This window comes from Geotrypetes seraphini, chromosome 16, assembly GCF_902459505.1.
Source record: "Geotrypetes seraphini chromosome 16, aGeoSer1.1, whole genome shotgun sequence".
Taxonomy (NCBI): Eukaryota; Metazoa; Chordata; class Amphibia; order Gymnophiona; family Dermophiidae; genus Geotrypetes; species Geotrypetes seraphini.
In genome coordinates this window covers 26421720-26445910 of record NC_047099.1, presented here as the reverse complement: position 1 = coordinate 26445910, position 24191 = coordinate 26421720, and the positions used below count along the sequence as shown (strand labels likewise).

Below are 24191 nucleotides of genomic sequence, written 5' to 3'. Positions count from 1 at the left end.
CCCTCCCTCTGCCGACCCAGCTCTCCCTCCCATCCAAACTGCGAGACAGAAATAAATACCTTATAACAAACCGGCAGCAGTCTAGACAGGCTGCTTCGTGGCCTTCTATGACATCATCAGCAATGCAACAGAGGAATGCCTGGGCAATAGAAGGCCACGAAGCAGCCTGTCTAGACTGCTGCCGGTTTGTTATAAGGTATTTATTTCTGTCTCGCAGTTTGGATGGGAGGGAGAGCTGGGTCGGCAGAGGGAGGTGGTGGGGGGGATAGAAAGATACTACATGGGGGGATGGGAGGAATAGAAGCTGGAAGAGATGGGAGGGAGGGATAGAAGCTGCAAGGGTTCTGCTGCACAAGGGATGGGAGGGAGGGAGGGATAGAAAGATACTGCACAAGGGGAGGTGAGAGGGGAGGAAAGGAAATAGGAAGAATTAGGGTGGAGGAGAGGAAGGGAGAGATGATCATTTTACATGAGAAAAATAAGACCTCCCTGAAATAAGATCTAGTGCTTTTTTTGGGCCCCAATTAATATAAGAGAGTGTCTTATTTTCGAGGAAACACGGTAGTTCAACCAAGTGCCCCATTCTAATTGGTATCAAAGAGACCAAAGAATGTACAGGATACAGTCTACAATCTTCTGGGAACAGAGGAAACTGAGGAGCAACAGGTCCTATATAGGGCAGGGCTCACAAGAATTTGTTTTATGTCTCTATCTGCTGATAGAGTGGCATAACCCATAAATCTGGTCACATTAATGCAAATTATACATAAATGCAATTATAAATAGAGAGATGGACAAGGACAGCCGATTCAACCTCTTACTTCAGTATAGATGGAAGGCGTGAGGTAGCACAGCAGTCTAACATCATCCTCTTGACAGGCCTTCATATCCATCATCAGGCATGTGTGCAGGTCACCTAGCTGTGTGGCTTGAGCAAATGACTCGTACAGATTCATCTTGCCCTCGGCTGCTTTACTGAAATGAAAAAGCATGCACACGAAATGACAGCATAAGAAATGATCTACAAAAAGCATGAGCAAACGCTTGGCAATTAGGCTTTATTGTGAAGAAATGTAAAGTGATGAATTTGGGGTGGAGAACTCCCAAAGATGCTGTATTAGGTAGAAGGAGAGAGGCTGACGTGCACAGACCAGGAAATGAACCTTGGGGTAATAGTGGAAAAGCAATGCAATAAGGTGGTGCCCAAGACCAGAAGATTAAGATAGGTTAGGTTGCTTTATTCTTGATATACCGCTATTATCTGACTAGTAGATCAAAGCAGTTAAAAAAAAAAAAAATCTAACAAAAGAGAGTGAGAAAGGAACTAAATCATATCATAGAAAAGATAATCAATCACACCAGAAGAAGTACAAAAAGACAACAGATTAAAAGATACTCACAAACACTATCAGGTCCCCAACCACAACTGCTCAAAGGCTAAATGAAAAAGGTGTGTCTTCTATAAAGATTTAAATCTATCAACAGACTCTCGGGGAGCCAAAAAAAAAGCACTCTTGTCTTGTAGTGTCAAGCCATATCAAGACTGGAGAAAGAAAGACTAGATCAGTATTTTTCAACCTTTTTTGGGCAAAGGCACACTTGTTTCATGAAAAAAATCACGAGGCACACCACCATTAGAAAATGTTAAAAAATTTAACTCTGTGCCTATATTGACTATATATAAAGTAATTCTCTTGAATAGGAATCAAATAAACACAAAGAAAGTATTTTATAATGCTGCCACCGCCACTGGGGAATAGGCTGCCACTGCCGCCATCGGGAACAGGCCGGCACCGAGTTCTCCCTGCTTCTCTTCCCCGCGGGGCCGACCAACTCTCGCCACCCGTCGTCAATTCTAACGTCGGAGAGGACGTTCTAGGCCAGCCAGGCAGCGATTGGCTGGCCCAGAACGTCCTCTCCGACATCAGAATTGACGCGAGTGGCGAGAGTTGGCCGGCCCCACAGGGAAAAGCAGGGAGAACTTGGCGCCGGCCTGTTCCCGATGGCGGCGGCGGCACTCAAGTGGCTAAAGAGCCGCAGTTTGCCAGCCTAGGGACAACACTGGAGGGTGGCCAGCTGTGCACCCCCTTGGGACGTAAACCCGGGGTGGGGGCGACCGCCCCCCCCCCCACCCTGGTATGCTACTATCTGTACCTCACTCCCTCCCTATGACCAAAAATTCTCCATTCTTCTATTCCCCGTGTACACAACCATCTCTTTCCCTCCCTTCCTCTCTCCAAAGTCCATGCCTTCTGTGTCCAAACACTCATTCCCTCCCCCACCTCAGCATCTCTTTCCCTCCCTTCCTCTCTCCCAAGTCCATTTCTTCTGTGTCCAAAAACGCATTCCCTCCCCCACCTCAGCATCTCTTTCCCTCCCTTCCTCTCTCCCAAGTCCATGCCTTCTGTGTCCAAAAACCCATTCCCTCCCCCACCTCTTTCCCTCCCTTCCTCTCTCCCAAGTTCATGCCTTGTGTCCAAAACGCACTCCCTCCCCCCTTTTGTGTTCCGTGTTTGCCTCCCAGCCCATCTTTGCAACTTTCTCAGCAAAACGAAGCTCAAGCCGCGAGGCTTGTCTTCTGCTTCCTGCCTGCCCTGCCGCGCACAAATAGCCGAACGGAAGTATTCTCCGACGTCAGCGCTGACGTCGGAGGGCAGGCTTTGCTTAAGCCCTCCCTCCGACGTCAGCGCTGACATCGGGGAACGCTTGCGATCGGCTATATGTTAGCTGCAGGGCAGGCAGGAACAGAAGACGAGCCTCGCGGCTCGAGATGTATTGAACTCCGCGGGTCCCCCGTCCAGCTCTCTCCTGTCCACGTGGGGCGGACCGCCCCTCTCCCTAGACTGGTGGTACTGCCCTGATGGCGGCCCTGACCGTACGGCACACCAGGCAACATCTCGCGGCACACAGCGGTTGAAAAACACTGGACTAGATGATGGTCATTAATGGAAGGAGAAATTAAGTTCTTACCTGCTAATTTTCTTTCTTTAAGACCCTTCAGACTGGCACAGAAAGGATGGGATTACGCTCCTCTGCCAGCAGGTAGAGACTGAGAATACATTGACTTTTGTCAGTAGTACAAGATGGCTGTGTAGTCCTATCTACAATCAGTCTGATGAATAGCCAAGCAGGAACTAACGAAGAACATAAGAACTGTGAACTATAAACAAACCAACTTCACTCTTATATGGAGAAGAAAAAGTAGTTGTCCAGGCTGGACATGGAGACACTTTTGGATAGTGATCAGAACAAAAACCTTCAAAGTGTCCCCACAGTTCGCCAGCTAAACCAGATGAACCAAATGCCGTTGCTCTCACTAAACTCCCCAAAAACTAAGAAAAAAGATACCGCAGAAAACATCGTACTCTTCGCAAAAAACACCGAATAAAATGACATGGTGGGGGTCTGTGCTGGTCTTGAAGGACTAAAAGAAAGAAAATTAGCAGGTAAGAACCTAATTTCTCCTTCTTTATCATCCCTCCAGACTGGCACAGAACAGATGGAACATACCAAAGCAGTACCCATCATGGCTGGGATCCCTGAAGGGCTGCCACAAGAATACACTCACTGAATCCCTGGTAATCCCTGCGCCTACTGAAGAACCTCTGCGTTTTGGTGTTGATATTCGTGGCCATGAGATCCATGACCAGCCAACCCCACGACCGAATAATCAACTCGAAGGCTTCCAGGCTATGACACCACTTGCCGGGATCCAGCACATGATGACTAAGAAGCCAAAATGCCCAGAAGACGAGTCTCTGCCCATTCCATAAGAAGAGTTGCTTCCTGTGCTACCAGATGACTCTTGGTTCCCCCCTGATGACTGACGTGGCATTGTCCAACAGAACTCGAACCAACTTGCCCTCCAGCAATGATTGGAAAGCTAATAACGTCAACCAAATGGCTCTGATCAACCTCGATGCTTCCACCGGCGACCAGCTTCCCTGAGCTGAGCAACTAAGACACTGAGCTCCCCAACCGAGGAGACTGGCATCCGTAAGAAGCACTGTCCACTGGGGCTGCTGATCCAGACTCACTTCCTGAACCAGACTGGAAAACTGTAGCCACCAGAGCAGGCTGCGATGAACTAACTTCTGAAGAGGGATGGGAGAATCCACCGCTGGAGAAGAGCACATTGAAGAGGCCACATGTGAGCCCGAGCCCATCTGACTACATCCAGGGAGGCCGCCATCGACCCCAAAAACCTGCAGAAAATCATGAGTCCGAGGGCAAAGACAATCCATCAGGGAGCGAATCCGCAACTGCAATTTCAACACCTGGGCCTCGGGAAGGAATACTCTCCCCAAGCTGGTATCTAAGAGAACTCCGAGATACTACAAGCACTGAGATGGAGTCAACCGACTTTTAGACAGGTTGACCAACCAGCCTATAAACTGCAGAATATCTACAACCTGAGTCATGACCCGGAAGCTATCCTGAAGACTTTGCTCAAATCAAACAGTTGTCCAGATAGAGTTGAATCAGAATGCCATCCTTGAGCAAGGTTGTCGCCACCACTACCATAATCTTGGTGAAAGTTCATGGAGCTGTGGCCAGACCAAAAGGAAGCGCACAAAACTGATAGTGCTTTCCCAAAATCGCAAAGTGAAGGAATCGCTGATGGGAGGCCCGAATATGAACATGCATGTAGGTCTCCGTCAGGTCGAGAGAAGTCAAAAATTCTCTTAGGACCTGTTCATGTCTTTTCAAAACAGGAGGAAGGTCACCTGTGGCAAAATGGTGGAGTTTCCCCGCCCAAACTGAAGAAAAGCCTGCCAAAAAACTGTCTCCCGAGGCCTGTAGCGGCAGAGAGAACCAGCTGCTAAATCAGAACTGCAGGCAGCTGCCGTGGAAGTGGTAAGGGAATCCCCAGCTCTACTGGCAGCAAGGGAAACTTCTGTGTGGGGGTAGGGGAAGCCTGAGCTTCCCCACTGCCTATGAGCGGTGCACGCATGTAGGGGAACCCTGCATGGCGGCAACCGAAGCCAATGAGGATTCCCCCTCGAAGTGGCTGGAGCACTTTACACACACAACACTGGTAAGAAAAAGAAAGCAATTAAATCTAATTTAAAGCTTCCTGCCAGACTGGCTGCCTCAGGACTTTTTATTTTTTAATAAAGCAAAAACTTTAATGGACAAGAGAGCAGACCCCACAGGACCTGAAAGCTGTAGTATTTGCCTGAACTGTGGCAAGGCGTACAGCTGAGGCACCTCTAAGAAAAATAAATTTGGGAGGGTGGGGGGAGGGACTCGACCATTTGAGTGTGGCACCCCAAAGGTCAGACGGACCCCCAAAAGGGTCCTCCAGCTATATCCGTACTTCAAAAATGGGGAAAATAAAAAGGCGACTAATGAGATCCAACAGGCCCTAACTATCAAAAGGAAAGACTGCGCAGGCTTACCACCTCCACCTGCTGGAGACTGAGAACAGACTGATTGTAGATGGGACTGCACAGCCCACTTGTACTACAGCTAAAATTCAACGTGTTCTGGCAGATGAGCTTAAACCCATCCATTCTGTGCCAGTCTGGAGAGACGATAAAGAGGTAATTTATAGCGTTTGGTCATTCTTGAGTTTTAGGAGTGTGAAACTTGGATGGATGAAGTTAGCCCAGTTGAGCTTTCTCCATATATAGCCCTGTGAACCATACATGCGATTTTAAATTGAATTCTATACTTGACTGGCAGCCAGTGTATTTCTATCCGCAGCGGACCGGCCCTCTCAAATCGGGTCTTACAGAAAATCAGTTTAGCTGCTGTGTTCTGGAGTAGCTGCAACCTCTGAAGTCCTTTCTTTGTGATGTTGCAATATAAAGAGTTGCACTAATCTAGATATGGAAGTAGAACTGCTTGAGTAACTGTCCGAAAGCTAGCCAGGCTCAAGACTGATCTTATTGTCCTCAACTGCCTCAATCTGAAGAAAGGAGGGAGAGTGGCAAATTCAACCCGGGTACCTTCCTGGCAGACTGGATGGACCACACTGGTCTTTATCTACCATCATTTGCTATTGTACAATGAAGATTGAATTTAGGAACAAAACCCATCCTCAGGGCAGACGTCCCCTTAATCCTTTTCTGAACTTAAAGCCTAGAAAAGCCCTACTCTACAGATCCTGGCTACAAAAAAAAAAAGAGGAGCTGGGTGGGTGGGATAGCTCTCAGTTCCTATACACTTCTCCCTCTGTATTCGCTGTGATAGGGGATTAACAGAATTGCAAATACATAAAAAACGCGAATAACTTTTTCATATGTTATTCGCTGTTTTCTATTAAAATCCATCCTGAATATGGTGAAACTGCGAATAACATGGTGGGAGACCTGGCTTATTCCTGAAGGAGAGGCAAAACACGGTGATGAAAGTGCCGGGAATTGGCGATTTTCTCTGTAAACGCTTGGAATCAGCAATTTCTCTATGCAAGCTGAAGTAATTTGGGGGGGAGGAGCCAGCAAGCTAAAAAACGCAAATAATCGAAACCGCAAATGCTGAAACCGCGAATACGGAGGGAGAAGTGTATACTGAAGCAGCAACACTTTTTCCAGCCTACCAAATTAAGGAGCCGATGCGGAGAGGCTTGCAGAAGAGCCAGGCATGAATGTCTGAGCACTCAGTTTCACCGTGAGTGTAATATCACATCTTGCAAAAAGCTGATGGCATGCAAATTTTATGCACTGAAAACCTGTGGCTAATGGAGGGGGAGTACTGCCAGACACATGCAGCTTGTGTGCATGTCCAAACAAAATTTGAAAGTGTGAGCATACATGTTCTGCATCTAAATATGAGCCTCACCAAAACTGTCTGCACATAATGTGCCGATGTGTGCTTTTATGCTTGCTTTTGTTCAGACATGTACACATCTGTTATCTTCAATCTGCCTTTGAATCTTCAGGGGCTCATCTTCTGGTTGCAAAAGGCGATAAAACTGGTATGAAATCCTCTCCATGAACCCTTCTACGTGCCCCAGACCTGGCAAAAACATTCTTGGGATAACCACATGGCAATCGCCCCTGTTCACCTCTGCACTGCTGCAAAATACCAACAGCTTTATTAGCATCCTGTGCGGCCACATATTCTGCGCATATTAACAGCCACACTCAGTACTACTCTGCATTGCTCGGCACTTGCAACTCATGGTAGCTTTCTGCATCGGACCTTAAGGGAGAAGGCTTTTCCAGGTACCGATCCTCCTCACTGTCCTATCTGCAATGTCACACCAAAAAGAGAACATGGGCTCCCAACTGTCCCCAGCAAATGAGGCGGCTCTGAATGTATGCAAGATACCCTTTCTAATTAAGAACCAGAGCAAGGATGAGCTGGTATGACAAACTAATAATGACTTATTAATAGACAGTGTGTAATCTCATTAGAGAAGCTGATACCTTTAGAGGAAGGTTAAATCTTTCCTCACCAGGAAGAAAAGCCATTCATTTCCCCCTGTTTTTACAACTGCCTCTGCTTTCCAGAATCCCAAAGTAACCAGATATACCAGATATAGAGAATGACACGGTGACAAAATTCATCACCATTCCCGTCCCCGCGGATAACCGCGGGAAACCATCTTCATGTCATTCTTTAAGGAGAGAGGGAAGAATCAGAGTATGAATGGCCACAACCACTGACCCGCAAGCTTTGCTTTGAAGAATGCTGGTGTAGAAGGACTGAAGTTGAGATAGACACTACAGAATGACAGTCTCTGGTATCCAGAGCAGATATTGTGATGTCATAATGCCTCATTCCACCAGTGCCTAAGAGCCAATCACATCAGTGATGTCACAATGGCTTCATTATCCTTGGCTCACATAAGAATCAGAGTATGAATGGCCACAACCACTGACCCACAAGCTTTGCTTTGAAGAATGCTGGTGTAGAAGGACTGAGGTTGAAATAGACACTAGAAAATGACATGGGATTATTTCCCGCGGTTATCCGCGGGGACAGGAATGGTGATGAATTTTGTCACCGTGTCATTCTCTAATTACACAACCTTTTGAAACCTTTTGCCTATTCAGAGCACTTTTGGGGTCTACCTCTTCCCCACGTGAGCGCAGCATGAAGTTTGAGGGAGGAAAGAGAAGAGCTGTCTGGAAGCAATGAAAGAAAAGGCTGGGGTAGGTAACCCCTGCAACCCTCACCTGGCCTTAAGGTAGTACAGCAAGTGGTAACCGATTCTCGGCTGCTTCTGGTACAGCTCAGACAAGAGATCCAGTAACAAGGAGAAGCCGCTGTTATCTTCCTGCATCTGGATCAAGTTCCTATAAAAGAAGATGAGATGCCCAGAGGATTGGGAGGGGACTCAGCTCCAGCACACAGCGCGCTTTCAGAAATGCATCACCACCCTAGCAAAAACACCAAGGCCTCGCCAATAAACCCACCTGAAAATTAGATAAAGTGGCTTTCCCACCGACTCCTCCAGGGACCTGCCAAGCAAGAACAGCAGGTGAATGTGGGTAAGTAGCTCTCACTGTATGCTCGGAGAAGCAACACAACTGCTTACTCTCTCTCTCACCCAGACCATTTTCTATAGCTCTTAGCCCTGTTCCCTCACTTCCTCCATATTCCATCCATATGTACAAGCCTCAGTTCCCTTTTACAAAGCCTTGGATGAAAACCAAAACTTACTCTTCTGTGACCTCTTCTGGTAAAACCTCCCCACGGAAATGGGCCTTAAATAACTCTTGCAGGCAGGAGGCAAGCACAGACAACTGCTCGGAATCAAAGTCATCCTGTTACAGGGAAGAGAGAGAAGACCCACGACAGGGAGAGAATTAATAGGAACAAAGACAAGAGGAAGAGAGACAGAAGAAGAGGCAGACACACCAGAAAGCTGAAAGAGAACTTCCAAATAAAAGGTGAAAACATAAAATGCTCTTTTCCTAAAACGCAAAAACAAACAGCAGAGACAACTGTCAGAAAAGATGGCAGAAAAGGTATTTGAGGAAACTAGATGTTCAGTGTAAAAGCCTTTATTTGATAAAGTGCCACGTTTCGGCTGCAAGGCCTGCCTCAGGAGTAACTCTTGTTCGTGGATCACCCTTCCACTAAATGAAACGATATCCTTAAAATAGCATAAACTAGCCCCAGATTGTTCAGATGCATCTGCGCTTACAAAATGTCTGCCAGTACTTTACTTTTTCGAATAAACACTTTTACGTTGAACATTTGGTTTCCTCAAACATCCTTTCTGCCATCAGTGGACACTCATCTCTGCTGTTTGTTTTTGCAGAGACTTTTCTTCTTGGTTTTGCTTTGTCTTTTCCTAAAAAACAGGAGGGTTAATTTCACAACACATTTGCTCCAAGACCACAACCCTTTCTGCACAGCCCCCCACCCCCCCCCCAATCCGTCCCTGCATTTCGCACACGGGAAGGAGTTCTTCATTTGGAAGTACATACCTCCAAGATCAGCTCCACAATTTCCTGCATGACTTCACACTGGACCTCTGTATCACTGAAATCAAGAGGCACAGGAAAGTAGTGGTTACAAGCCTAAGACAATTTATTAGAAGTCAGATAATAGCAATATATGGCTTCACCCTCACTATAACGGTAAAAAATATGATCATGTAACACCGTTTCTGATTAAATCTCACTGGCTCCCAATTAACCATCGTATTACCCTCAAAATTTTACTTTTAGTATTCAAAACCCTTTCCACTAATGAACCTCAATTCATTGATAAATTACTTATCCCTTATAGCACTTCGCGTTCTCTCTGGTCGACTAATCAAAAGCTTATAGTAGTCCCCTCTTTGAAAGTTATTGGACTCAACGACATGATATGTTTTCAGCTTTGGACCGCCATGCCTCAGCATTTAAGAGAGGAAAATGACTTGAGTCGTTTTAAAAGTAACTTAAAGAGTTTTCTTTTTAAAGATGCTTTTAATCTTTAAATTATGTTTAAACTTTATATTAGTCTTCTTCTTTGATTGCACTTTTCCCTCCCTATTGTTTTCTCCATACATGGTTCTCCTCTGTACTTTTAAAACACTGAATTGTAGTTCTGTTCCCTCTTACCTTGTGTATTAGTCGGTCTGTAAGTCTATTTGTCTAACCCGTTATTTTAAATTTTAAATTGTATGTCTAAATATATGTTTATATTTTTATCAATTTTGTACCTCGCTTAGTAAAAATAAAACTTGAAACTTGTTGAACCTAATCTGGCTTGCTCCATCCTTTAATAACACAGGCCAACAAAAAAAATATTTTTCTTGGTGCCTTGGGTTTTTGACCTTTGCCTGGGGTTATTTGGGACACCGATTCAGAAAATCACAATGGATAGACCAAATCAGCTCTAGTTTCTTATCCTTGCTTTTTATGCCTTTGGGGTAGTAATAATAATAATAATAACAACTTTATTTTTGTATACCGCAGTACCACAAACAGTTCAGAGCAGTTTACAATGCAAGAGACTGTACATATACAGCGAAGATACAATGTAAGGGCATGTACTATGCAGTTGAGAGCAGTTTACAATGCAGGGGACTGTACATATTCAGCATAGGTGTTTATACAGCAAAAATACAGTGCAAATTTACAATGCAAGAGACTGTATATATACAGCAAAGATATTTATACAGTGAAAATACAGTGCGAGAGACTTATACAGCAAGATACAATGCAAGAGACTGTATAATGCAAAGATAGTTGTACATATGTAGCGAGGATACAAAGTGGTAAATGACAAGAAAATGCAACCAGTATCAATTACGAGGGTGCCAAGAGGGGAGGGGTAAGTAAGGAGGATGGGAGTATTGGATTGAGGGGGAGGAAAGGAGAGATCGGGGGGGAGGAGAGGTGGTAGAGTTTGGTTAATTGGAGGGGAGGGGTTAGAGAAATGTATCATAGAGGTAAGATTTGAGAGATTTCCTGAAGGATGAGTAAGATGGGGCAGATGAGATGAGGGTGGTCAGGCAATCTGTCCATCTGCCAGCCAATGAAGAACATTGGGCATAAAAAGATTGGTCTCTGAGGGAATATATGGTGATTGGAGGACAAAATGTAATCAATGAACCTTTGGTAGCATGTGAGAGAATCATACTGCCACCACAACATATAAAGCTAGGCCTGATGTAAAGGCTTTGAATAAAGACAGTTCGTGCATGTGTTACCTGGACATACCATGGAAAAACTGAAGGCAGGAATTTTCGATGGTCCACAGGACAGACAGCTTATAAAATGAACAATATTTCATAGCATCGATAAATGAATACAAATCATGTGCCTGGCCTTCATTTGTTTTTATCTAATTATTTATAAGTTTCCAAATTTACAATTCAAGATTAAACTTGTACAGAACGCGATTTAAAACAAAGAAAATTTTTCCCCCAAATATACAGAAAAGTAAATATTGTTCAATCGACAAGTCCACAATAATAAGATCCAAGATGTAATATAAACGGAATAATAAGAAAAATTAACATAAGAAGCATGATATACGATTAACTGATGTACAGGCGTTTGATACATTAAAGCCCTCATTTCTTTTCCTTCTCCAGGTGGGATAAAGACAGAAAAGCCGTCAGCTGATATGGCTCAAAGAAAACATATTTCTGAGATTTATATTGTACACTTGCATGGGTGACGAAGATAAAAAGTTGCCCCAAGAGCTAGAACTCCAGATTTTAATAAGAGAAATTCTTTTCTATGCTTTTGTGTCTCTCTTGCCAAGTCAGGAAACATTTGTATCTTAAAGTCCGAAAACTTTTTTTCTTTCTTTTTAAAGAAAAGTCTCAAAAGCCAATTTTTGTCCCAAGTTAGAGTTAAAGTCATTATTAATGTTGCTGGTATGGCACTTTCCTTGTCTGATAGCTCAAGTAAAGCTGATACGTCGATTGGACCTTGGGTTTCTTTCCTATCGTTGATTCTGATTTTTATTTGGCAAGTAATAAACCTGCGTGAATGGAGGCATTGAATCTTCAGGCACTTCTATTATCTCCAGCAGGTAATGCTTTAACATTTCTCTTGGGGTAACTGTTGTGATTCGAGGAAAATTAATCAATCTAAGATTGTTACTCCTGGAGAAATTCTCAAATGTCTCTATCTTCCTTCTTAAATTAACATTGTCCTTCATTAATGTCTCTTGAATTAATTTGGAAGATTTGAGTTCATCTTTTAATATTCTGGATATCTATTTTTGATTCACCCAGGTCCTGTTTTATTTGGACAATTTCCTTCTCTTGGGTTTTTATCTTTCCTTCAGTTTGAAAATGATTAGTATTCACAGTTCTAACTAAATTGGCAACCAGATCCCACAAGGTGTCCAAAGTTACTTCTTGGGGCTTTACAATATTAAGAGATTGCAAGTCTAATGCTGTAAGGTTCTGCTCACCAACCGAAGGTTCTCCTCCTCCTCCTCTCTCCTGGGTCGGATCTGACCCCAATGTTACTCCATCCTCGTCCATATTCAGGCTCCGGTGGAAACCCTGGGAGCTTGAATCGGTGTCTGCCACACCATCCCCGGCAACCTCCGGGGGAGAGCGCAAGTCGACTTGTGGCTGCCTCTCAACCCCCCGGGGAACTGGTGGCGCGAGGATTAGGGGGAGGTGTTCTCACGTCGGGACTCATAGTGGTCTCGAAGGCCCGCAGAGACGCCTCCATTCCGTTCCCCGGAAGCGTCTCGGGCAAGGGCATCACCGACGGAACTGAGGCGCCCTGCATCCGCCTCAGCAAATCCTCGATATTACCGAAGGCAGCTGCTCCGGAGCGTCGCGAGGTTCCAGCGACGCTCTTCCCTCTCCTCTTCAGCATTGCTGGGTATGTAATGCGATGAAGCAACGTCAAAATAAAATTTTAAAGGAAAATCTTTGCGGGCGGTAGCTCAGTGAACTGCGACCACGGCCACCTTGGATCTAGATCAGCACTACTTATCCATTTGTTTTTATTTTAAAAAACTTTCTTGGCAACAAGAAGGCAGACAACTACACACAATTAGTAGAGGCTCTTCCATTAGTAGAGGCTCTTTCATTTCAACAGGCTTGGCTGTAACATGAGCGTTAAAGTCCATTATCTGCAATCAATTAAGATCGCTTTCCAGAGAACCTTGGCGACTTAAGCGAAGAGCAAGGTGAAAGATTTCACCAAGGCATAAAACCAATGGAAGCCAGATACCAAAGAAGATGGGATGCACATTATCTATCAGTCCTCATTCTTAGAATTCATAAAACTCCGATGTTAAACTGGACTGGACTTTCAAGCTTAGGTTTATCAGTAATAAGGAACTTTCTATTGCAAAGCGCCATGGTCATTATTATACTTATACCCGGACTTGGTCATTGCTACTTGACAAAGTAGATTCTTTACTTTGAGCTTACTTTTGTGGGTGGGGGGAAGGGGTTGTGGACCGGGGGGGGGGGGGGCTCTCCTGCAGAAACAACAGGTGGTCCCTCTTTGCTGGATGTGGAGCTTGGGGGTGGGGGTAGGTTTGTGGAGTTCTGGTTATTGGTGGGTATCGGAGGCTTGATTGTATTGCTGGGTTTTCTCTGTGCTCTGTGGATCTATTGCTGGGATCCTTTATATGTTTGTTTTTTCTTGAGCAGTCCCTGATATTCACACTCTGGTTTGTATATTTAAAATATTTTCAATATATTCATAGAATCACAGCTATAGTCCAATTAGAAATTTATCCATTTATAATTGTGCAAAATACATTATTTAAAATATTTGTGAAGTGCTCAGACCAAGAAACCCATATAATAGTGATGTCACTACAATGAGGTTTACAAGGGGACCATCATCGCCTTCACAAGTCCCCTGCCCTCCCTATATATTCAGACCTATCTAAAGCCTATCTGGTAAGTACATCCAGCTTATGGTACTTATCTGTATTGGGGAGCAATTAATGGTGTTGACTCTCATTGGTGACAATACAATTATTGTCACAGATTACAAAGAAAGTTATCTCTCTATTTTGTAGTCAAAATATTTTCAATAAACATTTATTAATAAAAACAAACAAACTCCGATGTTAACAGTCTACCTAAGTTTCATCTTATATCATCATCTGAGAAAATAGCCAAATTCTAAGTGCTTGTCTAAAAATGCTACGGTTTACAGATGCTCGTTGGGAAGGAGAAATCCAGAATTCCTAAGGGATCCTGACAGTGTGCAGGGGTCAAGGTGCAGCATCATAATTACTGCAGCAGAGTAAATGACGGCAGATAAAGACCTGCGTGGCCCAACAGTCACATTCATTCTCAAGGCAATGGTGGACCAACAATCCAGTACATTATTACATTGTCCTTGCTAAGTTTCACTATAAGATCTCTTCCCCTCCCCCACCAAGATATGCAAGACCTGTCCTCAGATGACACTTGCTCCTGATCCATCCTTGCCATTTTCAGGGCTCAGTCTGTAAAAATGTCTGCCCTGCACTAGCCCTACTTCCCCAGCTACCGAAGTGATGTTGAAACCTACTCCAGCTCCCTCTGATATGTTTTCCCACATTCGTGACACAGACCGTAGAAGTCCGTCTGGCATGGGCTACATTGTCCCCATTGCCGTCCATTGGAGTTGCCGTCCATTCTGATCTGTCTTGCCATATAAGGGAGCCAAACCACCATCACCTTCACAGCCCCACTGCTAGAGCTGCCATTTAAGCACCACTCTTGCACATCATGACTGAAGTTATAGCTTTTGATTTTAGAAATACATTCAAGTTATATTTATTTCTTTAACTCAAACCTCGTGGCATGTCCCCCTGTTTTTGTACTTTTAGAAAGAGTAAACAAGTGACTCACGCTTGCTGTACTTGAGATTTTTGAGCAGAAAAAAATGAGGGTCTCGGTTTATATTCGGGTCAGCATCCATTTGCCCCCCTCCTGGACCTGTTGCAGACCTCCGCCGGGCTTGCCATAAGACCTGGTGGGCCAGGATAAGAAGGATCCATTCCGCCTTCTGTCACGGTCAACTCAAAAAACTTTTACCCAGCCTCCTGCTTCCCCCAAGTACCTTTTACAATCCTCGGTGGTCCAGCAGTGAACTGGGGCAGAAGCAGCCTTCCCGTGATCCTGACCCATGGAAAGTCGCAAATGATTTGGCAGCCTATCACTAGTGGCTCTCTACAGGGCAGGATCATGGAAAGGCCGCTCCTGCTCTGGTTCACCGAGGATTGTAAAAGGTATGCAGAGGAGGTGGGAGGGAGGTAAAGAAAGCACAGTCGGCCAGGACAGGAGGGATACCTCCTGTCCCGGCCCATCGGGGATTTTAAAAGTATGCCGGGGAGGCTGGGTAAAAGTTTTTTGAGAAAGCCAGGACACAAAATGGGAGGGATCCCTCCTGTCCTGGCCCGCCGGAAGAGGAAGCAGCGCAGACGCAGGGCTCAGAGAAGGGGCGGGACCGCCGGCAGAGGAAGCAGCAGGACAACGGTAGGCAGGTTCTTCATGATGGGGGGGGGGGGGCTGGGGGTATGCGAGCGGTCCATCGGGGTGGGGGTGCGGGTGCGAGCGGTCCTTCGGGGTGGGGGTGCGGGTGCAAGTGCAAGTGCGAGTGGTCCTTCAGGGTGGGGGTGCGAGCGGTCCTGCGGGGGGGGGGTGGTGAATCGGACGTCAGGGGGGGGAACCAAGTAAAAAAAAATGTGTACAACGCGCTCACAAATATAACGCGCATGGTTATACTCGGTTTGTAAAATCGTGTATAACGCGCGCGTTATATGCGTGAAAATACGGTAATGGAGAAAGAGACGAGGGAAAGTAAAAAGGAAAGGCAAAGGAATGGGGCTTGATTTACACTTCTCCTTCCATATCTGCGACTTTGGCTATTCGCAGTTTTTGCCTTGATGGCTCTGCCCCCTCCCCCCCCCCAAAAAAAAATTACATCATCCTGGAGTGCCGGGAAAGTTCTGTGCAATTTTTATCAGTGTGGTGTGGAAAAACGGCAGTGTTGGAGAAAAATGTGCAGAGAGAAAATATTGCACTTGCTTCAGTGTGGTGCTGCAATACCTAGCTTGTTTTTAACAGCAATCGCACATAACGACAATAAGTTTTATTCACGATTTCATAGTATTCGTGGGCGATATGCCAAAATCCCACGAATATGATATGAAAAATTTATTCGTAGGTCATCTTTGAACGTATCCCCTGTATATATGGAGGGATAAGGCCTTTCTAATGTAATCTTCCATTTGTGAGTTGCACAAACCTATACAAGCTCAAGGCGACAGATCAAAGAGGAAGGGGAAATTAGAGGGGGGGGGACGGACATGGAGAAGTAAGAGGAGGGGCCTAGAAGTAGGGGGGTGCAATACAGAAGCTGAAACAGTTAAATGTCAAAGAGGTGGGTCTTTAGGTTTTTTCCTGAATGTGGTGTAGTTTGTCTCTTTCCTGATTGCTTCTGGGAGCCTCATTCCAGGTTTTTACACCCAGATAAGTTAGCATAGAGTGGAAAATTCACTTGTAGTGGAGGTAATTTTGTGGATGGCAGGTTTAGTTGAATTCTGTTAAGGATTCTTCTTGATGTCGACCTAACAGTAGAGAATAGTTGGAGGAGAGGTTGCAATCAAAGCAGTTGCAATCAAAGCGGTTTACATATTATATACAGGTACTTATTTTGTAGCTGGTGGAATGGAGGGCTGACTTGCCCAGAGTCACAGAGAGCTGCAGTGACAATTTAAGCCAGGTCCTCTGGTTCTCAGGCTGCTGAACTAGCTGCTAGGCCACTCCTCCACTCCTATTAATGGGTATATACCATCCAGTTCAGGTCATTTGCCACTCTTTTATAGTTTGCGGTATTCCAAGAGTCAGAGGATCCAAATCTCCACTATTAAATACCATTTCCAGCACAACCTCTTCAGTAAAGACAGAAGCAAAGAATTAATTTAATCTTTGGCCTTCTATTCCTCCATCATCTCATGGTCCAAACCGCTCTAACTGGTGTCTTGATTCAAAGCTATCTGAAAATGTTTTTACTGTGAATTTTTGCCTCTATGGCAAGCTTCTTTTGAAATTCTCTTTTTCCATGTCTTCTCAGTTCTTTGCATCCAAATTGCCACCGTTTCTAGCACCTGCTAATTTCACCTGGCCTTTTTAGCACACGGTTAACATTGTACCTGCATTATCACAACAAAACAACCTATGCAATGTTACTGAGCACTGGGATAGTCCCCAATTGTCAGGTCACACAGTGAAAAAGTCCATGTACTCTGTAAAAGAAAAGGGAAAGAGAGGAACCGTTTCTGTTACAGAGGAGTCAGAAAGAACATTTTGAACCCAGCAGTTTCCTCCAGTTGAGTGGAACCAGAGCTGGGATCTGGAACCCTGAGCCTTCATCTGCTACTTCTCATCTTTTATATCCCATCCAGGCTTACTACAGTCTAGTCCAGTGGTCTCAAACTCGCGGCCCGGGGGCCACATGTGTCCCCCACCAGGTACAATTTTGAGGCCCTCAGTATGTTTATCATAATCACAAAAGTAAAATAAAAGAGTTTCTTGATCATATGTCTCTTTAGCTATAAATTACAATATTATTATTAAGACTTGGCCAAAAAGAAAGATTTATAAAATTGTCATTTCTTTAATAAGACATTAATTATTTTTTCTGAGGCCCTCCAAGTACCTACAAATACAAAATGTGGCCCTGCAAAGGGTTTGAGTTTGAGACCACTGGTCTAGTCAAATAGCAGTAAGCCTCAGACAGGGGCATTGCACCAGGGGTCCTTAGAAAACCCTGTAAAAATGGGTAAATCCTTCCTCAGCCCAGGGACTGTGAACATTGTCTTTGCTGCAATCTCAGCCTTGGCCAGCCCAGGCAGCTGAATACATGACCCATGAATCAAATCCAATTCCTGTACATGGCAGTGTGTGGTCACCAACTCAGCCCAAGTAATCATTCTCTAATGCAGGTGGAATATACAAACCTGCCTTTTTGGAGAGCAATGACTTTATCCTTCAAGGACTCATCTAACTGTTCCAGATAGGGTGTGATATCCACAGGCTCTTCAATAAGAGTTTCTTTGATTGGACGGAATCTGAACTCCTTCTTTTTCCCTGAAAGACAGAAGCTGACATGAAACTACACATTCCAGCATGGACTTGTTTCTTTATGTGATGTTCTGTTAAGGATGGTAGAAAGATCAGTGCAACCTCAGCAGACAGACTTTTATCTTGCACGTCCAAAGATATTCTTGTCCCCCCCTCCCCCTTATCACAGTCCTCAATGCCCCTTCTCTCTATGTCTGTCAACTACTCTGCTAGTTTCAGTCTGACACATTCGGCGACAGTAGGTCTCTCAAAACCCACAGGGCCCCATGCGTTTCAAACTAAAACTGGCTTCACCTGGAAAAGCAGAGCATGATCAGAAATCCAGTAAGACAAAAGTCTTCTTTATCACTTAATTTCCTAGTTTGTTTCGGTCACAGAAGACAAAGAAGCTTTATACTGTCCTGAGTATTTAGGTGGTAGTGTAATAGTGCTCTTTGGCAGTCAAAGGTGTGAAGTGATTCCTCCCCACTTCTTGTTATGAAATATAAGGAAGAAAATGAGAAGGATGATGGACCAATTGACGTAAAAGCGGTACACGCGCAAAGGGGGTACCCTGCTCGCTGGCACCCAAACCTGACGAGGATTCCCCTCCGTGGTAGCTGGAGCACATGCCGGACACAACCACTTGGTGGACACACAAGGAGAAATTAGGTTCTTACCTGCTAATTTACTTCCTTTTAGCTTCTCCAGACCGGTATAGGTATCTTACAAGCGGGTATATATCTTATCATGACCAGCAGGTGGAGATAAACAAAACTGTGGAATAGTACATAATAGGTGCCTTTCCCTATTCCTATCAGTCTGCCGAATAGCCAAGCAGAACTAAAAACTTGAAAAAGAAATAAACAAGACACCGAACAGGAGTAACAACTAATATACCCAAATGCTGTTGGAAAATGCAGAGGAGAGATACCAGAAAGAAAATGTCCCCCACAGCTTGCCAGCTAAGCCAGCCAAGCCACAGCCACTGTTCTTCAATTCTCCCCAGCCCTAGAAAAATACTAGAACCCGCAGAAAAACCAAAATCTGCACGCGCAACAGCCACAAGAACAACACGACAATAGACAGGGTAGGGTCCTATACCGGTCTGGAGAGGCTAAAAGAAAGTAAATTAGCAGGTAAGAATCTAATTTCTCCTACTTTAGCAACTCTCCAGACCGGTATAGGTATCCTACAAGTGGGACGTACCAAAGCAGTCCCCATCATGGGTGGGATCCCTGAAGGGCCGACACCAGAACACGCTCACCGAACACCACGTCCCAACACGACTGAATGTCCACACAATAGTGCTTGACAAAGGAATGCAAGGAAGACCAAACAGCAGCCTTACAAATATCTACTGGAGGCACCAGCGAAGACTCAGCCCAAGACGCTGCCTGACCCCGAGCGGAATGAGCCTTGAGAAATTCCGGAACAGGCTTTTTCTGAAGAAGATATGCAGACACAATAGTCTCTTTGATCCAATGCGCAATGGTAGCCTTGGAAGCGCCATCCCCCTTACGAGGACTCGCAAGAAGGATAAAGAGATGATCTGATTTCCTGAACTCCTGGGTCCTCTGCACATAAGAGCGAAGAACCTGACAGACATCTAGCTTGCGCAACTGTTTCTGCTCAGAAGATCTCTCTCGACTACCCAACACCGGGAGAAACAATGCCTGATTGACATGAAAAGGAGAAACTACCTTTGGCAGAAAAGAAGGAGCAGGCCTCAACACTACCTCCCTAGAAAACTCCAAGAAGGGAGACCTAAAAGAGAGAACCTGCAGCTCCGAAACACGTCTAGCAGAAGTAATAGCCACCAAGAAGACTGCCTTAAGAGTAAGGTCCTTCAACGAGCAGGTGGCCAAAGGCTCAAAAGGGGGGCAACACCAACCCGGACCAGATTCAAATTCCAAGAGGGAACAGATGGCCGCATGGGAGGCTTGAGCAATTTGGCCGCCCGCAAGAAGCGAACAACATCAGGAATAGCAGTAAGCCGCTGACCTCATAACAACCCATGAAAGGCTGACAAGGGCGCCAGCTGAACCCAGAGAAAAGACCAAGCCAGGCCGCTGTCCAGGCCATCCTGCAAGAACTCCAAGATGTTAGGCAGGGAAGCGCGAAAAGAGACCACTCCACGCGCCCCACACTAGTCCTCAAAGATATGCCAAACCCATACATAAGCTCGAGATGTGGAAAGTCTCCGGGACCCCAAGAGGGTGGAGATCACTTTATCTAAATACCCCTTCTTACCTAGGCATTCTCTTTAAAGAGCCAAGCCGTAAGACAAAAGAGACCCAGATCGAACATGGGAATGGGGCCCTGAGTCAGAAGATCGTGCAAAAGAGGCAGAGGAAGAGGATCCGACACCAGATGCCGCACCAGATCTGCATACCACGGACGTCGGGGCCAATCCGGAGCCACCAGAACCATGAGGCCCGGGTGACAAACAATGCGGATTAGAACTCTGCCCACTAATGGACACAGAGGGAACATATACAACAGCCCCTCCGTTGGCCATGGTTGAACCAGAGCATCCAGACCCTCGGCCTGACCATCTCTGCGACGAATGAACAAGCAGGGTGTTTTGGCGTTGACACTTGTGGCCATCAGGTCCATGAGGGGCCGACCCCCAAGACTGCACTATCAACTGAAAGGCCACGTGGCTTAGACACCTCTCTCCGGGATCTAGCACATGACAACTGAGGAAGTCCGCTTAAACATTCTCCACTCCAGCTATGTGGGAGGCTGAGATGTCCTGAAGGCGAGACTCTGCCAAGACCATGAGCAGAGCCGCCTCCAGCACCACCTGAGTGCTCTTGGTGCACCCCTGATGATTGACATAGGCCACTGCCGTGGCATTGTCCAACAGAACCCTGACTGACTTGCCCATCAAGAAGGAGCGGAAGGCTAACAGTGCCAGACAGACAGCTCTGGTCTCCAGAACTGATTGACAAGGACGCCTCCTCTATGGTCCAGGTGCCCTGAGCTGAGTGACCGCAGGTGTCCCCGGACAGTGCCACCCCGAGTTACCGGGCAGGCACAGTCCTCAGGCAAGTGGAGCACTTTAGAGCCCGTCAGAGTATGAACCAACTTATCCAAATCCTCTCCAAATAAAAAAGACCCCCGAAAGAGAAATTTAGTGAGCTTAGATTTGGATGCAGCATCTGCCGACCAACTGTAAAGCCACAAGGTAAGACGCGGAGCCACTCCAAAAGCCATAGACTTGGCAGACGTCCGCAACAAATCATAAAGGGCATCTGAGAGGAACGAGGCAGCCATCTCAATCTTTGCCACCTCCTGATCCACCAAGGACCAGTCATCAGGCTCACGATCCAGGACACGCTCAGCTCACCGAAAAATGGCGTGAGCCACCAGCCCCCCACAAATAGCCGCCTGGACCCCCAAGGGTCAAAATTCTGTTTAAGAATGGTCTCCAACTTAAGCTCCTCAGAGTCCCGTAAAACAGAACCACCTTCCACATGCACGATGTGCAGCTTAGCAAATGCTGAGACCACCGCGTCCACCACTGGCGACTTCAAGGTAGCCCTATCCGAGAGGATGGGATACAAACGAACCATGGTGTGCGCCAACCGAAATGGTGCCTCCAGCATATTCCACTGCGCCAGGACAATATCCCAAATATCCTGATGCATCGGAAAAGAGCAGAAAGCAGTGCGGATCCCCCTAAGAAAAGGGTCCCCCACATGCAGGGTCTCCGATGGCGCCTCTTCGAAACGCAGCACCGAGGAGACCTGCTGTATCAGATCTGGCAACTCATCTCTCTGAAAAAAGTGCACCACGGACGCCTCTTCGCCGGAAAGCGGAAACCCGCCGCCCTGCCGCTGTCCCCTCGAGAGGATCCTGGAAGTCCTCAAAAGGGTCCAGGTCCTCATCCAGGCTGACACAACTCCGACCACAAATCCTCATCCCAAGCCACCCTCGGGCACTTGGATGAGGAAGAGGGGATGCCAAAGGTGTAAAGGGAGGCGAAACCACAGGGGATGCGGAGGGAACACTCCCAAAAATCCCCTGGGCGCACACGGGACCCCCAGCCACCTGAAAATAGGCTCTGCACAAAGCAAAATTAAATCAGGGGAAAAAACCCCCCAGGGGTCCCATGGGACTCCCTGCCACAGCAGGGGACCCAGCAGAAACCTGCCCCTGTTTTTCCAATACAGGGGGAAGGTCACCTGAGGTTGCAGACAAAATGGAGGGGCCTGTCTGTAAAAATGGTGAAGTTCCCGCCAAAAATAACCCCTCCATGGCCTGTAGTGGCTGGGAAGCCTGAACTGTCCCAGCCGCTAAAGCAGGCAAACCGGCATCAGCTGTTAAAGAAACAGCTGAGAGGGAGTCCCCAGCTGAACCGGCAGTAAGAGAATCCTTTTTACCCTTACCGTCGGCAGCTGAGTAAATTCCTCCATGGGCGGTGGGGGAAGACTGGGCTTCCCCACTGCTCCCTGCCGACTCACGAGGCACTAGCCAGGGGAGCCCTGGACGCCTGCAGCCGCTGAGGCTCCTCCACCGCACCGGCCTATACACTGCTTGCACAGGCCAGCTGCGAGTGCCTCATGTCTGGAGCACAATGAGCACTTTTTCCCTTGTAAAGTGCTCATTGCTCCATATGCGACCTAGCTAGAAGAAAACTGCCAGTTAGTTGAAAAATACAGTAAATGTAAAGGGAAAGCAACCCTTCAGACCGGTACTACCTCAGGATTTTTTTTTTTCATAACAGACTCCACTGGCTCTCAAAGTAGTATACCTTGCTTGAATTAGGGGGCAAGGCTTACTGCTGAGGCACCTCTAAAAAAATGTTGGGGAGGTAGAGAAAAGTGGGGGGGAGGACTCAGCACGAGACCCGCCGGGTTTGAAATTCCCGAGGTCAGATGGACCCCCAAACAGGGCCCACCCAAGCTCTATCCGGCACAAAAACGGGGACCAGGATCCCTAAACAAATTCCAACAGCCCTACCAAGGGAGATGGGTACAGCTCCTCACACCCGCTGAGACTGAAAGAAGACTGACAGGAATAGGGAAAGGCACCTATTATGTACTATTCCACAGTTGGTCATGATGAGATATATACTGGTGATGAGATATATACTGGTCTGCTACAAAGGAAAAACAAAAATATATACTGGTCTGCTACAAAGGAAAAACAAAACCGTTGGTTAACAATTAAAGTCAATTGAAGCTAATTTAAAGCTTCCTTTCAGACCGGCACCGCCTCAGAACAATTATTATTATTTTTTTTCAATACAACTTTAAGTTACAAATGAGCAGACCTCACTGGCTCTCAAAGCTATATGCCTTGCCTGAACAGTGGCAAGGCTTACATCTGAGGCACTTCTATGCCAAAAAATTTTGGGGAGGTAGGGAAAATGCGGGGAGGGACTCGACCTGTTCAGTGTGGCACCCCCGAGGACGGCAGACCCCCTAAAGGGCCCCACAAGCTCAATCCAGCCCCACAATAGGGACAAAAAGGCCACTAAGCAAATCCAACAGGCCCTACACTACACCAAAGAAAGCCTACACAAGCTTACCACCTCCATCTTCTGGAGACTGAGAACAGACTGATTGTAGATAAGACTGCACAGCCTACTTATACTACCATCAAAAGTAAATGTCTGTCTCCACCTGCTGGCAGAGGAGTGTAAACCCATCCATTTCTGTGCCAGTCTAGAGGAACACTAAAGAAGGGGAGATTTTAAAGGGTGAAGGCTCATGGATTTGATATACTGCCTTTCTGTGGTACAACCAAAGCAGTTTACGTATATGCAGGTACTTTAATTTTGTCCCTGTTAGGTGCCATTGACTCGTGTTGGTGTCCTAGTGACTTGTGGTAGAAGCAGATTGCCAGGTCTTTCTTCTGCGCAGTATGAATTCAATGCTGTCCTCCACCTACAACACTGCCTATCTACTGCTGCCCAGATGGGTGGTACATTAGTCTTGACATCTCCGCTGAAACTTGTCTGCTTGGGGAGGCCCTGCTGGTAGTGGAACTACCGATGGCATAGCTTTCAGCTTCACAGATGCACACAAACCCCAGTGGCACAACAAGCCCATGTACCATGACTGTTCTTTTTAGTTTGTAAGACCACCTTGTTATGCTTTCATGAAAGGCAGTATGCCAAATAAAATAAACCACAAAGCACTGAGATTTGATATTTTTTTTGTATCAACTATTTATTTATTTATTTTACTAATAAAAAAAAAAAAAAAAAAAAAAAAGCAAAACAAAGATG

At 46.0% G+C, this 24191-nt stretch overlaps 1 protein-coding gene across 3 annotated transcripts in view; it reads right to left on the bottom strand.

The window, feature by feature from the left end:
* The window catches only part of INTS3 (integrator complex subunit 3), a 132767-nt gene that overhangs the window by 32613 nt on the left and 75963 nt on the right, over window positions 1-24191 (bottom strand). For all 3 annotated transcript variants that reach the window (XM_033924947.1, XM_033924949.1, XM_033924948.1), the window contains 6 exons: window positions 17845-17974; window positions 9390-9444; window positions 8617-8720; window positions 8370-8414; window positions 8130-8249; window positions 822-975 (listed from right to left, as the gene is read on the bottom strand). In XM_033924947.1, coding sequence (XP_033780838.1) covers window positions 822-975; window positions 8130-8249; window positions 8370-8414; window positions 8617-8720; window positions 9390-9444; window positions 17845-17974 — 608 coding nt within the window. The remainder of the gene's footprint in view (window positions 1-821; window positions 976-8129; window positions 8250-8369; window positions 8415-8616; window positions 8721-9389; window positions 9445-17844; window positions 17975-24191) is intronic.